This window comes from Notothenia rossii (assembly GCF_949606895.1).
Source record: "Notothenia rossii genome assembly, chromosome: 7".
Taxonomy (NCBI): Eukaryota; Metazoa; Chordata; class Actinopteri; order Perciformes; family Nototheniidae; genus Notothenia; species Notothenia rossii.
Window position 1 is genome coordinate 37,861,921 of NC_136905.1, and position 17,890 is coordinate 37,879,810.

The following is a 17,890-nucleotide window of genomic DNA, read 5'->3' on the forward strand; positions in this document are numbered from 1 at the left end:
CTCTTCATTAACTTCAATGCATAATTTTCCGAAATAAGGTCCCATGGACCGGAAGTAGATGGGCGTGACTTCGCCACTCTATAGCTTTAAACTCCGCACACTGAGCTCTGATTGGTCAGCAGGCGGAGCTTTAAATTTTCACTGAGGAGTAGGTTTGCCGTTCAGCATAAGTTACCATGGAGATCTACCCCGGTAAGAAGTGAACCAGCTTCGTAGGACCGGAAACCCAGAGTTAACCCTGAAGTTACCTCGCTAACCAAAAATCTGGCTTCGTAGTACAGGCTTCTGTACCTGTTCGCTCTGCTATCGCGTGAAGGGTCTGCTAACAAGCGGCCAACAGAGAGGGAGACATGTCCCCCCCACTTTTCAAAATCCCGTTTGTGTCCCCCCCAAGCGGTCATCGCCACGGAGGAGTGTGTGTGTGTGTGTGTGTGTGTGTGTGTGTGTGTGTGTGTGTGTGTGTGTGTGTGTGTGTGTGTGTGTGTGTGTGTGTGTGTGTGTGTGTGTGTGTGTGTGTGTGTGTGTGTGTGTGTGTGTGTGTGTGTGTGTGTGTGTGTGTGTGTGTGTGTGTGTGTGTGTGTGTGTGTGTGTGTGTGTGTGTGTGTGTGTGTGTGTGTGTGTGTGTGGGGGGGGGTGGGGGTGGGGGTGGGTGGGTGTGTGTCACGAGCGCATTTTGTGTGAGTGCGAGAGAGCGCTAGAGAGAGAGCGCACCAGTTACGGGGGTTGTTGTTAGCATCTGGTGCTAGCTCGGAGCTAACGGAGATTAGAAGCTGTTTAAACAATAAGGAGAGTTCTTTCAGACTGAGAGGCTGAGATAACGTCAGTTTAGGTGAGGTAAAGGACTCACTGAGTGATTAGATTGTAAACTTGACTCAGTGGGTCTCAAATGGTTTGGTCATCTATGTAAACAAATATTTCCATCTATTTAATATAGTTGTAAAAAATAAGTAAAAAAATCATTCCAATGTGTACTATAGGTCAGTAAAAAATAAAAAACACAGTTGAAAAGGGGAGCGATTAGTAACATATGCATAAATAATAAGTAAGAATGCTGAGTAGGTAAGATAAAGATAGGAGAGAGGAGTTTATCAAATATTTGTTATTGGTTGTGAGCATATTCTAATGTTTTTTTGATTATTGAAATATATACAGTTCTGTTTCATATGAGTGTTGAGAGCTGTATCCCAGTTTTGCCCTCAAAGTGCACCAGATTGATGCATTTAACTTCAATTAAAAGAAACAAATCTTCCCAGGGGTGCATGCCCCCGGACCCCCCTAGACGATGTGAGGTCCACCCACAAATAAAACAGGTTCACAATGATGGGATACTAGATAAGTTTGCACACTCATTATATACACTACACATTTTGTAACACCATAGTCCCTAATATATTTGTAGAAAGGCAGGAAATGGAATTAAATCGAGAAAATGTTTCATTGCGGAGGACCCCCTGTTTTGCGTCCCCCCCCACTTCTTAAACCAAAGTTACACCCTTGATATTATCTACCTGTAAATAATAATAAAAAACCTTGATTTATAACTTAACATCTCTGTCTCTTATGTGAGTATAGAATAGCCAGCTCATTGAAGCATTATAGCACAGGCCTTTGTCAGATGGTATATTAAGCTGTTTCTTTTCGGCTTCCAATAGTTCTCTCTTTTTTCACCATATGTGTGTTTGCATCCCTGATGCCAACTTGTTCTCATGAACCTTATTAGTGAAGTGGAGCAAAAAGCCAGGTATGTTCTACAGAGTTGAAAGGTTGGGGCCAAATATTAGAGTTGTAAAAAGATTGGGAATATTAGACACCTTTTATTCTGCATCATTTTAGTAACACTTTCAGCAAAGTAGCTATTATTTATCGTAGTAATATGTTAACTTCAACATCACTTCTGTCTGTCGACTGTGTTGTTGCAGGGAGAGTCATTGTCCAAATTTGAGTATTGATGTCTAGTCCTCTTACAAATACCTTTAAATGGGTCTTTCAGAATATTCCCTTTTCTGTTTTTGTAGTGCAGTAGGTGTTTGAGGAATATTTGCAGAAAACTTCTCAGAAATCAGTTTCTCTGACTTGATGTACCATGGCAAATGGTTCTGCCATACATTTAAAACTGAGATAATGCCAGTGCCTCTCTGCTGAGCATTTTAGACAATTCCCTCAGGCCATGATCAGAACAGAGGCTCATCTCTGCCGCTCAAACTCCGCTCACAACTCTGAGTGTGACAACTAACAGAGAAGAAGAACTCAGAGGATGCTGGGAGCATTGCATCATTCTTACTGCCAAGCAAGTTTAACAACAAGGCAATTTATTTGGTCTGTCATTGTTATTCACAATTATAGGGCTTATGTGTTGGTGAGAGCTATGTTGAAATGATAAAACCATACTATGAGCAGACAGAATTATAAGGGGATTTGTGCTTGGGATGACTTTGTGATGCCAGAAATATCATTCGCACTGGAGCAGTTAAGCTGTATTTGAATTAATTGTTATATTGAAATGATAGGCAAAATGTGCATATATATATATGGATTATTCTGCAATTAAACCATGGGATTAGACTGCCAGCCAATATCTGACATCCAAATATATATTTCCTCTATTTTTACACAGCTTTGTTGAATTCTATTTGGTCAATTACGACATTCTATGGTCTGTTATTTCTCTGTAGAAGACCATGATGTTGTTGGTTTTTAATTCGAGTGATTTTGAGTTTACCGGGAAGAAAACCACAGTCATCCAATAAAATCTCTTCATAGAGTTGCATAACCTCACGTTATTCATTTATTGACTCTGAATTTGTTCTTTGGACACTAAGTCCCCTAAATAATTGATGTAGGTTATATAATCATCCTATTTTGCTCTCTGCAGCCATGTCATCACATTCTGGTGTTGCCAAATCTTTACAGTTCTTGAAATCTAAGCAGTGGTTTCGTAGTACACAAAGGTGTATGTGCTGAAGTGAAGATACAGATACACATAATTACTAAACACAACTCAATAAAAGATAAAGGACATGTATTCATATAAAACTATAAAAACAATACTGGCTCCTTGTTCATGAAACTTGTTAAAGGGAATACCCTTACAGAACCTTTTACATTTTGGAACAGATCTGTTTTATGGGGGAATACACAATATATTATTTACTACCTATATACTACATCTGCCAACCGTAGTAAATATTGTGATGCTGATTACAGCAATATTGCCTTTTCCTATAACCATATCTGTAAGGTTACATAACGAGAGGCTCTGTACCATTCAGGTTAGTTATTTATTCTCATTCCCTTTTCTTATGTATTGATCAACATTTATTGATTTTCCCTTCATTCTAAAAGAGAATTTACAATCAAAATTAGAAACTTTTACTTACAGATTTACTACCGCTGCAGGTAAAAATTGAAATGCTTACCTGTACATAAAAACATAACACATTATATAAGAGGTTTAAGTAACGAAAAACACATGCAATACATTATATGTGTATATATTTTATACACAAGTGTGTTGTATAACATTGAAACAGTTTTGATTTGTATCTCCTTTTGAAAGTCATGCAATTACCAAAGGAAAGATTTTCCTTAGACTCTTATTCATGGTAAATGATAACATGGAGGGTCTTGCGGTTTTTGTATAATACAGTGTTAATGAAGTCACTACTTGAATCTAAAAAGATTGCCCTCGTAAATCCTATATCTGTGTAAAAGGTGTGGAAAAACATGAAGAAATGTGTGAAAGCACCTTGAAACCAGCTTGTAAGCAAACCAAATCTATTTTGGCGAAGCTCCTCACAATGATTATGGCACCATGATCGCTTGTGGAAATGAGAATCCTGGAGATTTGGAGGCAATCACTGCTGGAGACACATAACAAGGCAGGCACAAGGCTCCCAGAGAGAGGGAGAGTAAAGGATAGGGAATGGTTGAGACAGAGGAATTGGTGCATAGAGGGTGACAGAGTTAAGGGGAAGGGGAGTTGGAAAGGTAATGGCAGGGAGGCTGGAGTGACAGGAAGAGGGGAGCCGCTACAACGAGGGGGGGCTGTGCGGCAGGTAGAGCCGTTAGACGAGATAAAGAAGAAATCATTCAGTCAATCAGCCCGGGCCGCGCTGCAATCTTCTGATCTCATCTGTTTTCAAGAGCAATTCTGCAGCTTATTGAGCTGTTGTGCCCCAAACAGGGAGGCTGCAATGGGGAACATTAACCCATGCAGAGCCACGTGCACTCGCTTCTCGCTTCAACGGGCTATCAAGACTACTGCTGAAATAGGGCTGCTCGATTATCGCAAAAATCATAATCTCGATTATTTGGGTCAATGATTGATATCACGATTATTAAAAACGTTTATCCATATACTTTGAAAACATCCATTTATTGAAAAAAACAGTTGATTACCCTGAACTTTGAGTATAATTCAACTGAAAAACCAATAATAATAATAATCGTTTTATTTCGATTATGTTGTTTTCATAATCGTTGCAAGCCAAAATCTTAAATGCGATTAAAATACGATTAATTGAGCAGCCCTATGCTGCAATATGAGGCTGTTCTTTATTGACTTTAGCTGACCTCCACCCAGCTATAAATACAATTTAAGGCTGTGAGCATTAGAGTCTGAAAACTCTTAAAATGTAAGATATTATATTATCTATATAAAGTCTATATATATATATATATATATATAAAGTATAGATCTCATTAATTAAAATGAAGAAGAAATTAATAACTTGTCCTGAAACTAGTAATTGATGCTCTTCAAACATTGCCCAATTCTGCTTCTTGGGGTTCTCCCTCTCCTGTAGTGTGTTTTATAGGTGTGCATTTAAATGGTCTGCAAAGGCAAAAGTCCCTGTGTTCCTCCAGAGGGACTTTCTCTTCCACACACAAAAAGATAAGATAATGAGGTTACAGTATTCACATTTGAACATGTTTTGAAGAAGGTAACACAACAAACTGATAGAATCATATTGAAACGATAACATCTGTGTAAAGGTAAGTTGTTAAATAATAAGTGTATTAAACCACCTTTAAAGTTCTGTTTAAAGTGTTTCTAATGACAAATGTGTTATTCTGTAGTGCAGCTGAAAGGATAGAATCGCGGTACATATTATGTTCATTCTGTTATTGGAAATTCCGCAATAACAAAAGTAAAGAAAACACCACAGAGAAAAACCTTTAACGTTCTATACTCACTAAGACATGGTCATAATTATAGTGTGTTAGGCTCATTTGGAAGTCATTATTGTTTTACAGGGAAGTGAAGAAAGTCTTGAACTGAACTGAATGTCCTGGTTAATGGTTTGTGGCGAATGCAATAACCTTTAAACCCCTAATGCGTTTACAATGATCCTCTCTTGAAACATATATGAGGTATTAACATTTTGCCTTATATTTTCTATGCATTTCCTCCAGATGTGAGCCGATTAGCCATTGGAGAAGCCAAGCCCACCTTTGCGTGCCAGGTGACCATCCAGTCAGAGCAGGAGAAACAGATGATGAAGTTGTACCGCAGAGAGGAGAAGAGAGAGAGGAAGAGAGGAAAAGGAGGAGAAGAATGCGAATCCTCAGATGCTGCCCTGACCTTTGACCCCCGAGAGATGAGAACTCAGCGGTATATCATCTCTCCAAACCTCGTCTTGGTCCTATTCCCTCATTTGTCTTTGTTCTCTGTTCGTCTCCACCTGTGCTCCACACCAACACCGACAAGCTTCTGCATTTCTCATGACTACTAGGTTTGAGCTTTACAAAATAATAAAAAAAAGGCACAGCCATACTGCAGCTTGTCAGATCTTTTTTCCTCTTTGGTAGAATAGTGTTTTTTTGGAAGTTTAATTTCAGGGGATGAAAAAAAAGGGCAGCGATCTGTTTAATTAAAAATCTTAGCATGACCAAATCCAGCCCAGTCTGAAGGAAAAGATTAGCAGAGAGGTAAGCCACTTTAGGACAGAACATAATGCCACACATCTGTGCCTCTCCATTTTAATCACTCACTGCACGACTCGCTCTCAAGCTAAAGTGTGGAGGCATGTGAGGACTCACGATGTGGCTGCAGATGTGACACACTGCTGATGTTTGTGAAAGGACATTTTTGATTATTCCTTTCTTCCTTTACTTTGAGAGACTTTGGAATTGTCTTCCTCTTAAAGTTCTTACCCTAGCTTTAATTTACAGATACTTTCTTTTCTTTTTATGGTCCATATGTCTTGTGTGCGGACACAGGGAGCAGGCGCTGCTGACTGCACGGCGTGATCCTATACTGAGCAGAGAGAGAGTGTACGAACGCATCCGATATCCCAACGTCTATGACTGCCATGCAGAGGCCGCAAAGACGCCTGCGTTTGTTGGTGGAGCCAAGGTGAGCATCGAATTGCTTTGAAGTTTGACTGAAGTTTCCACGTTTCAGTCTGCTTACAATCTAAAAGATTGACAAAAAAGCAAGATCTTAAACACTAAGATCTTAATTCAATATGTCCATTCATGGTGTTTTATGTGATTTGCCTTTTGGATGCAGTACTTAGACAAATGTTAGAAATAAGTACTGATTCATATATATATATATATATATATATATATATATATATATATATATATATATATATTAATGCTGTCAAAATTATCGCGTTAACGGCGGTAATTAATTTTTTGAATTAATTGCGTTAAAATATTTAACGCATTTAACGCATGTGCAGAATGGCCCGCCCCATACATCCCACCAGTGGCAGCGCCAGGGTATGGCTGGGGTAGGCTACACCCATACCAATAAATGGCTTAGCCCCACCATGAAAAATGATGTTAAAGTAAGCAAAATAAAGTCCGCCAACTCGCGCCGAGAATTGCACAGACAGCAGTTTGTAAGATTGATTTCAGTAGCCACTTGTCTGGAAATACAGAAGACCAGAAACGGTTTTGAAAACTTTTGTCACGTTAGCGTGGTGTTGTTGCAGGAAGTCCCGACGGAGAATACTTTTGCTGTAGCTGTAGTACTAGGTGCACATAACTGGTAGGCATGCGCGGCAACAATCTGAAATGCGTACCGTCACTTGTGTCACAAAGCGTATTTGCGTACCGACGTACTTGTGAAGCTTTTCCAGAAGGCGGTTAGATCACTGGACGACAATATATATATTATATGTAATATAATATATTAAATCTGAATACATTTTGCACATTTCTGCACACATGTCTTCAGAGCCCTCCACTATAATACACTGGATTTTGTAATATATTGTCATAAATTCATTGTCCTAGGTTTTTTGTGTTTTTAGGTTCTTATGTGTATTTAAATGGACAGTAAATGTTGTGTAAATACTTGTCTTTATTCTTTTTTAATACTAAATAGTTACTTTTTATTAACGTTATATTAACTACTCTTTCGACTTATTTCTTAGATTGTTTATGTTTGCGCCACCAGACACCAAAGCAAATTCCTTGTATGTGTAAATGTACCTGGCCCTAATAACGATATGGGGAATAAACATACATTTATATGAGACTATAGCTGAATTCCAACAGTGAATGACTTTGAATGTCCTACTCTGAGGGTGGTATTAGAATCCAGTTAAATTATTTCTGAGTTTGTGAGTCTCTTTTGTGTTTGTGACATTCAGATGATGCTTCCTGAGGGAATCCGCAGAGACAACACTAAGATGTATGAAGAGGTGGACATCCCACCCAACGATCCCATGCCCATCGGCTTTGAAGAGAAGCCCGTCTTCATCTCTGAACTGGATGAGGTAGGAGTGTGTGTGTGTGTGTGTGTGTGTGTGTGTGTGTGTGTGTGTGTGTGTGTGTGTGTGTGTGTGTGTGTGTGTGTGTGTGTGTGTGTGTGTGTGTGTGTGTGTGTGTGTGTGTGTGTGTGTGTGTGTGTGTGTGTGTGTGTGTGTGTGTGTGTGTGTGTGTGTGTGTGTGTGTGTGTGTGTGTGTGTGTGTGTGTGTGTGTGTGTAGTCCTATGAAAGCAGTGCTTTCCCAGCTCTACATATCAGCATGTTGAGGGACATCTGTATGAACAATAGGACTTTCTGAGATGTCTGTTGAGCTGACAGAGAGTTTGCTGTTAGCCCGAGTATATGTTGGTCCCTGTTATCCTCCATGCCAGTGAGCAGAGAGGGCCTTGGCTGTTATGGCCAGTGAGTGATGTTCCTTCTTAATGGAAGTGCTATAGCTCTCAGACGGCTGTCAGCCCACACAATGAGCCGTCAGTCTGGCTGACACCTTGACTGACAAAGCCACACTCCTATTGGTACATACGTTCTGCGCAGCCTTTACACAGCACCCACTGGGCCGTATTAGGGGGCAGTAGGCTGGAAAAGCAGGATTTGCGTCCGCTCCATCCCGAGGGGAAGAAGTATGGCAGGAGGTTGGAGGAAACTCCACACACATCATTGTCTCTGAAAGGCTCTGCTCCCATCCTGTCCGCTGAGGAGGACTCTGTAATCCATCATTACTGCAGCACTAGTGAAGATGCAGCAGTGTTAAAGGTCAGCCTTCTGTTCGGGACGGGGCCTGTTGATGATGAAGGCCCGAGCACACAATATCCCTAAACCTCAGAAGTATTTAGTCACAGCGCAGGAGACTAGTGTAACCGCTCCCCTCTCTTAGCCATCCCGTCACTCATGCTAATGGACGTGATAATAAACAAGATGTGTGTGTGTGTGTGTGTGTGTGTGTGTGTGTGTGTGTGTGTGTGTGTGTGTGTGTGTGTGTGTGTGTGTGTGTGTGTGTGTGTGTGTGTGTGTGTGTGTGTGTGTGTGTGTGTGTGTGTGTGTGTGTGTGTGTGTGTGTGTGTGTGTGTGTGTGTGTGTGTGTGTGTGTGTGTGTGTGTGTGCACTTTGCAGAGGTCTCTTAAATGGCTGTCAATTTCAATCCTCATCAGAGTGATCTTTGAGGAATTCACCATTAATCTTTCCATTGATCATGTCCACAGAGACGTGTGCTGTACATTCAAATAGCATTTATTATATATAGCAGTGTTCTAAATCATGGCTGCCTTCTTTTTGATTTAGATCCTAGTGCTTACAACTTTGGCAGGTACAGTTAAAGACACTGTAAATGAAAGTGGAGCTTCCAGGGAATCACTCCTACCAGACTGTCATATTAAGCAGCTTGTATAAATGATTTGGAATAGGGTTAGTTATTGTGGATATAAAATAAAGAAAACTAACGCCTGCGAGTTCCATATTGGATGGAAATGTACAAAATGTCATTGTTTTAAATGTAGTGCTTTGCTGTCTTCACGTTGACCACTTTGTTGAGGCTTATCAAGAAAACGATAGCTGGCATATGTTTGACTCTGTCGGTATTACCTGTGTTATCCGACTGCAGCAGGAGTCTGGTGAAAATAATTCAGCAAATGCACCAGTTTAGCTATTTGTTGGTTAAAAAGAAGACAGAATGTGAAGTAAATCCTTTGTGAGAGGTACTTTAAACAATTTGGGACTTCTACATTCCTATCTTTAAGCCTACTACTCAATTGAATACCCATTTCTGATATCGACTCGAAGGAGCACTGGGACAAAAACTCCTAATCAACCCGCATTTATTGGGGTTTTTGAAGAGGCAAGAAAATATAAAAGCAGAGAGAGATACTAACATCTATGTCTCTTTTAAGCTTTTTAATGAGGATGACTATATATGTCAGAATTGTTCTCAAAGCAATGATCTCAGTAGAAAAATGTCCCCCAATCACCCAACACTGTGTGAACCTGGTGTAAGTTAACATAGGTCATGTGTTCCACCACGTGTGTCAGTGTTAAGGCTCCACTCATGGCTCATTCACTCACTTTCAGTAGGATGTAGGTAATGGCCAACATTGAGTAGGCCTACACATTTTGTCCTAGTTTCTTTTTTACCCTTTTCTTCCTATCAACTTTTATCCTCCTGGTTTGTAAAACCATTTAGTGTAAATAATCAGCCGAATCTATGTTACACATTTAAAGGCAACTTTTAAAAGGGATGCAAGTTTTACTCTTCTTTTTGAAATATATGGTCAATAGACCTCATTTACACAAAATCAAACCTCATTTCTGAGTTAAAAAAGGAAAAAACGGTGAATGATTTCACAAAATTGACCCCAGAAGCCCACAGATTTGAATAAAACCCAAAACCTAATGAAAGTGATCATAATTGTTTTTCCAAAACGTAGTAGGCAAACATGTTATTTTTCTGGCACTACTATAAAATAAACCTTTATCCCGACATAAAAACATTGGGGAACCGGTCAAATAGGACAACAGGAAGGTTAAACCGCCGTCGTAAAACTTGCTTCGGCTTTTTCCTCCTCTCACTTTCTCCCATCTCCCTCACACAGATGGACAGTAAAATAATTCCCCAACAGGCTACGTCTCACACACTCGCTGCCTATCAAAACCAGGAGTTTAATTGGGTCCCACAAAAAACGCTGTTGCATATCAAACCGAGCGCTCCCTAAACAGCCAGAAAAACAGACAGCAGTCAGTTTCTTGGTGAAGGTGTCTCTCTGCTAGGACTATTAACAGCCCACCTCACCCACCAGGCCTCGCTGCTACCCTGAGTGGGTTCACTTTGATTCAGACTCAGGTAACTGAACCGTGTTCAAGGCTTTTGCTTTCAAGTCCTCAATGTATGTAAATGTCATCCACAGTAAAATACATTCTTGTACTTGTACAGCTCAAGCAGAGAAAGGGTTGTCAAGACACTGCACCAACATTCCTAGATATTCATCATTACCACTACAGACCAAAGAAACTCTAGGTAGAGCATATTGGAGCTGTAAAACGGCACCATATTATTATACAGTATGTCTTCCACTTACCAATTGCATTGGGTCTGCACATTAGGTACAATCTTAAGGTTACTATCTGTTCGAATGAGTATTGTAGCAATCCTGGGTCACAGTACAGTTGAGGAATTGGGGCAATCTTTTGGATCGATATAAATAAATCATTTTCGGTATTGCTTGGTCTTTTTTGTAAAAAGATATCTAAGATTGATTTAGGATCCGTCTCCGAGGAGCTCATTTCCTGAAAAGGGAATGATAAATATCACAGAAATCTGTACGATTGATTGATTTTGCTGTAGATATATATCAGTTAACAGTGTTGTGCTGTTATCAGACATTACTGAATCCCTGTCCTAGCTTCTCTTGCAAAGACTGCAACTCAAACAATCTGAATAGGAGATGAAGTAAATTCTATGCGGCTCCATCTCTGTATTCTCTCGCCTTCTGAAAAGGCTTATCTCTTTTTTAGCTCTCAGTTTCTCCCTAGCTTGTTAGCAGTTTTCTCTTCATCTTGGAAAGTCCCTGTGTAACTGATATAGATTGATATGGATCCTCTTCAGCTGAGCGATGTGAATTAGCCTCAGTCAAGCAGCGGCTGTATTCGTTAACTTAAGCCTGGGCAACTCTGGAACAAAGTGCCTCACTCTTCTAAAGCGCCAGCACACAATGCCTAATAAGTCTTTACGTGCTATTAGGAAGGCTTTGAAATGCTGGCTGACAAGTCTGACGCCCTCCCCCTCCTCTTCCCGTTTACACTGAGTGCTGATTGTCATTTATTGAAAGCTGTAATGGGGAGCAGGGCTGTGCGTGCCTCGGTACGCCTTTTAATAGCTCTGTGAAACATTAAAAGTGGGAAATGTATTAGGATGCTTTTTAACTAATGAATCAGGAGCTAGGCGTCCTGTGGTAAAAAGCCTTCCTAATTTATCCGAATAAATATGTTACTAAGTGTGTTGTGAGTAAGAGCAAGTGCCAAACTTCAGTAGTGCTGATGGAACAGACACATACACTGGATACTGTTACATTGCTGACGTGCTGAAAGCAGAATGGACACAACTGAAGGACACACTACTGAACTACTAATTGATAGGGATCCACACAAGCTGCTAAAGCATTCTAGGAAATGACACATTCCCACAGGGAAAGAGTCGGTAGAGGGAGAAGGATTAAAGGACTTAAGCTGCTACATGAGAGCCATGGTGGGCGTGGGTGTGTTGAAAAGCGCGAGTAATGAATGACTCTTCTCTTCCAAATCTCCAAAGTTGGTCTTCAAGCTGTTAGACACTTAGGTCTTTCCTATGGCATGGTTTTCTTTCTCTCTTATCAACAAAAATAATGTTTTCATTCAACAACTAATATCAATTGCCTCAACTTTCTTTGCCATTCCTCCGGCTGTGTTAAATTGCAGTCAATAAAACCAAACGCTCTATACTAAAAACCCTGAAAATGAAGCCCTTTGAGCGACTGGACAGCTTTTAGAATGAAAAGTGTGCTGAAATTAATTATCACTGACAGTAACTCACTACTAAATGAACCTACTGAAAAGTAGATTCTACATTTGTGTTAAAGCTCCCATGTCATGCTTTTCCGGTTATTACCCGTCCCCTTGTGTGTTATGAAAGTTTTTCTGCCTGTAAACCGTGTGCAGAGTCAAAACCCTTAAAGTACACTCTGTAGCGAGTAAAACTCTAACACAGAAAAGACCTCCCCAAAACGCCTCGTTGGTGAAATGTCATCATCCATTTGATTCTTCCGGGTACGTGCTTACGAAAGCACGTACCCGCAACTAAATGGGCCAATCCGTGGAGCCGTTATGTTAAGTCCGCGGAGCCGTTACGTTAAGCCCTCGCTGATTGGTCCAAATTGATCAATCCACACACACACTCAGTGCAGGCAGCTCTGCGGATTTCTCCTCCCTGGCTGCAGGCTGATAACAGACAGTTGGGATCGTGGCGAAATTCTCTCTGCAGACCCATTCTCACAGCGTTTATCAACCTTTTTCTTACTCAATATCAAGCCACACTTATTGCTTTTACTTCGGCTGTGACTTTATGTGTGCTCAGGGTGAGTTTGGCTGTGTTTCGCTGTGTATCGCTAAACAAGGAAACCACACCTCCACGGAGCTCAGCGCGATTCACAACGTGAACCAACCAATCAGAGCACACTGTGCTCACAGGGAGGGTGGGGGCTGGAGCTACTGGAGCTACAACGAGCCGTTAAAGGCAGAGAGTGAAATTCAGTGAATACACGTAGTTTACAGAGATGCTGTATGAGAAACCAAAGTGATTTGGGAAAATTGCACAGTATAAATCTATTCTAGTAGACCTCAACAATGGAATTATGATCAGTGGAAATGGCCATGAAATGGGACCTTTAAAGGAGAGAAACTGGAGAAGTCGTGCTTGCATTTCAGTCTGGATGTGTACGTTAAAATACAACATGAGCACAGCTCCAACGCAGTCCGCCAATGTTGTTATTATAAGGGGTATTCACACTGGTGTGGCTGGGGTGTCAATGGTGATGTCATGACCCAAGTAAAACCAACTGCTAACTAAACTTCCCCTAACTGAACTCATTTTTGTGCAAAATGGGTATAAGAGTAATAGAATGGTGAGGTGTGTTTAATAATGGAAAAATTATATTATCCTGAATTTATCAAGACGACAAGGGAAACATTTGGAATATGCACCGACAGCAAGCTGGAACAATGAGACACAAAATGGTAGCATGTCATGATATAAGATATGGTAAATATAGTTACAGAACACAATTATTTTTCAAATCAAGGCAATACTGAAATATATGTCTGTTTCAATGTATTGCTTTCCCCAATGTTTGAATAGGGCTGGAAAAATCCTCTTTCAGCAGACCAGACGTTAAACCTGAGTTGTGGTTAGGTTAAACTTGTATTTCTGTACAATTATTTGTAGTTTTTTAGAGGCATTTTAATTAAGCAAAATGATTTTTTATCTTATTACTTGAATAATATATAGAATATTAATTATTTGGCCCAAAAATATTTTTCCCATTGACATACATTGGGATGGGAATTCTGTTAATAGGCAGATTATCTTTTTAAAACTAAAACTACCCAGTACAAACACTTTTATAGCCAGGGCTGCACATTGGTGCGCAGGTGCGCATGCGCACCTCTGCCAAAAAAAGAGCACCGGGTCATTTGAAAAAGGCGCATTTGCGTACCAACATTGAGAGAGAGAAATATATTTGCGAGTTGCATATGAACCTATGATATGAACTCAGGGCCGGCCCTGGCGTAATAGATGTTCGCCTAGGGCGCCAGATCTGGGGAGGCGCTCTGGGAGGGAAAAAAACATTTTTGACCGCTGATGTTCATCCTAATTTTCGGTCTTGATGTAACAACATTCATTATTAAGTAAATGTAACACCCTTTTCACCCCGGTTACACTTTTCATTTGCCCTGTACGATGGGCGCTGTAAGTGATGAAAATGGGGGATGTTGGCTTATCTGGCGCCCGCAGCTCACAGCCAAAATGCGAGTGAGCGAGGGAGAGAGGGAGGGTGCACCGGTACCAGCGCTGTTGTTATTAGAATCTGGTGCTAGCTGCTTTAACGGATATAAGAATAAGACGTTTCTACAATAATGTGGAGGGAGAGTCCTCTCCAGTCAGACTGAGAGGCTGATAACTACAGCTCAGTGAGGCAAAGGACTCTTGAGTGTTTAGATACCGGTAGTTAACTTTAGTCTAAGTTCAAACGGTTTGGTCACAATTTATGTAAACACATATTTCCAAGGCACTCCTTTATAATTATTGGGATAAACAGGTTTGAAATCATTCCAATGTATACTAGGACAGTAACCAAAAAATAACCTTTAAAACTGGAGAGATAAAAAGAAATGCATAAATAAATAAATGTTAAGGTAAAATAAGATATGAATGAACAACATAAATAAAATAAGTTACATTTATTTGTTATTGGCTATGGTAGGTTATTGGTTATGTTCACATACTCATTTGATGACATCCACTTTTCTAAGATGACAACAGAGACTTTCGACCCAAAACCAGCTGTTGACTTGTGGATGCAAGCAGCTAATCGCAGATCCCAGAGAGAAAGAAGTAGGCCTCCATCATCAGCTACCATGTCTGACAGAGAGGAAGACAGTGAGGAGAACAGTCAGGAGGGTAGTGGTGACAGCTTGTAGGATTACTGGTCGTGCTAATGTTGTCTTGTGTTCACCTCTGCATGTGTGTTCTGTGTTCACCTCTGCATGTGTGTTCTGTGTTCACCTCTGCACGTGTGTTCAGTGCCGTGTGTCTGGCAAATAAAGTCAAGACCCCCTCAAAAGATACGGTTTATTTCATTTTAAGGATGAGCACCAAGCAACATCTCCAGGTGCTCCTTTGAGAACCAGGGCAAAAAAGTTATGCGCACCCCTGTTTATAGCCCTTATTTATGATTAAGGTCTAAACAAATTAGAACATTAACAGCTGAATCCAGAGTTATTTTTTCTCTCCATTCTTTTGACTGAGCCGAGACCAGCCGTGACACTGCAGATTGGAGGTGGGGTTTAAGGAAAACCCAAATGCATGTGCTTCACCCACCACTGAGCAACTGTCCAGTGGCGGCTGGTGGAAATTATTTTAGGTGGGGCTATTGTAATGGTGAATAAACCACACAGGGAACATTTTGAGAAATGACCCCTTAAATTATGACTTCTGGTGATGTTAGAGGTATGAGAAGAGTGATCAATACCTCCATAATCTTCAGTGTGGTTAGCTATGAATCTTCCAAAACTTCCAAATACCTTGTCCTGGACATAGTTTCTACAGTAAACTGTGCAACAGTACAGTAGGCCCACACAAACTGCAGAACACCGGTTCTTTGGGAACACTCAAATGATTTAATTCCCATTTAAAATCAGGAGACTAAACACGAACATTATATGCAGACACAGACGTGGTTCAGAAACACAGAAATATTAGAAAACAAACCATTAAGGCAACAAATCTAGTTTGATGGATGCTGTCAAAACTCAACTACAATAATGTGTGTGTGTGTGTTTATTTATCACGGGCACATAGTATCTGTCCCCGGCTGTTTGAAGAGCAAGCATGGGAAACAAAAGACAGCGTTTACCCGTTTGCATCCAGCTAGTCACACACACAGTTACAATCACACTCCCTGTAATTGAAATAATTAATAGATAGTTTAGCTTCTCACCATAATTTGCTGTGGCCCACTGATGTTAACGATCGCAACTGAAAGGCTGCCTGTCAAACGTAAACATTCAGCCACGTGACTCGCAAACTCTCGCGAGAGTTTTACACAAGACGGATCCTTTCTAGCCATAACCAGACTGCACATGACGGTGATCATCAGATTTGACGACGCTGATTGGCTGAAATTATGTTTCGGAGGCATAATTTAAAGATAGACATCGTAACACAATTTTAAGCGAGATTTTATTGTAGATTTGTAGATGATACCAATTATATAATATTTACCTTGTTCATTAAAAAAAATATATATATATATATATATTAATGCTGTCAAAATTATCGCGTTAACGGCGGTAATACATTTTTTGAATGAATTGCGTTAAAATATTTAACGCATTTAACGCATGTGCAGAATGGCCCGCCTCATACATCCCACCAGTGGCAGCGCCAGGGTATGGCTGGGGTAGGCTACACCCATACCAAGAAATGGCTTAGCCCCAACATGAAAAAAGATGTTAAAGTAAGCAAAATAAAGTCCGCCAACTCGCGCCGAGAATTGCACAGACAGCAGTTAGTAAGATTGATTTCAGTAGCCACTTATCTGGAAATACCGAAGACCAGAAACGGTTTTGAAAACTTTTGTCACGTAGTGATGGTCTTCTCAATAGAACATCTTTGATAATGTCTTCTGGCCAATCAGAATCAAGATAACGGCGTGGTGTTGTTGCAGGAAGTCCCGACGGAGAAAACTTTTGCTGTAGTGTAGTACAGGGGTGCACATAACTGGTACGCAGGTTATGTGCGTAATCTGAAATGCTTACCGTCACTTGTGTCACAAAGCACATTTGCGTACCAAAGTACTTGTGAAGCTTTTCCAGAAGGCGGTTAGATCACCGGACGACAGTGTCGGTCTCTGTGTGCACAGACAGGGCTGCTGTTAACGTCCAAAGAAATAGAACAACAGATCAATTACTCTCAACAGAAACCGTTGAGAGTAATTGATGTATGAGCCTGTTTCTAATAAAGATCTATGTCTGTAGTTGAGCTAGATAAAGCTATGTCTCTAAACATATGGGAAAGGTGCACTTAGGAGCTCGGAAAGATGGTGTAATGTCTACTACTGTCTGTGTCAGCATGGTTAAAGGTGTGCAGAGTGCTTGTGTCTGCTTCCGTGTGTTCCCCCATCACAACCCTTCACTCATCATCCTCTGTTCTCCGGGCTGTCCACAGATTGCCCTGTCCTTTCCTGTGCAGGAAGCAGCCAGTGTTTAAGCACAGGCCTGCGAAGATGATGCAGAACTGAACAGCCCTCCATCCATAATTAATCCACTTTAATTGCATTTCCTAATCCAGTTTTGATGTGGTTCCCCCCACAGCACCCAACTGTGGTTCTGTGTGTTTGCTCAGACTTGCTAAGCAGAAGCTGTGAGTCTCCTTTGAAGGATTCCAGGGTTCAGGACCTTTACAATCCTCTCTGATGGAGAGGCAGAACTCTCAAAAGTACTTTACGGTGAGAATCTACCTTTAATCTGTCAATCACTGAACAAGCTGTGTGCTTTCTGCTGCCGTCACTCTTTAAATTAGACGTCCGGGTGCCCAATCTTAATTTAATTAATTGTTTTCTCATTAAACTTACTTTATAGATAGACACTAAACATTATATACAATATAAATTCAGATATTATAGAACATTTTATTCATATTAAACAGGCCGCAAACCACTTCACGGCGTATACTGCCACCTGAAGTTCCCGGCCGGAAGTCCCCGGAGTTGGGGACTGGCTTCAGTAGAAGCTGCTGGGACTCCCAGCAGCTTCTACTGTAGCCTTCCGAGTAAATCGCCAGAACGCCGACACCTCCTCATCACTCCACCACTCCCATGTTTTTTTTTGTGTTGCCATAAGTTATTCTCTCTCCGTTGGTGCG

General features: G+C 40.7%; 1 protein-coding gene across 1 annotated transcript in view; it reads left to right on the forward strand.

Annotated features, from left to right (window-relative positions):
• Nucleotides 1-17,890, forward strand: part of ascc3 (activating signal cointegrator 1 complex subunit 3) — a 229,629-nt gene that overhangs the window by 35,844 nt on the left and 175,895 nt on the right. The window contains exons 6-8 of the mRNA XM_079692773.1: nucleotides 5,416-5,614; nucleotides 6,223-6,358; nucleotides 7,611-7,736. Of these exons, the coding sequence (XP_079548899.1) occupies nucleotides 5,416-5,614; nucleotides 6,223-6,358; nucleotides 7,611-7,736 (461 nt within the window). The remainder of the gene's footprint in view (nucleotides 1-5,415; nucleotides 5,615-6,222; nucleotides 6,359-7,610; nucleotides 7,737-17,890) is intronic.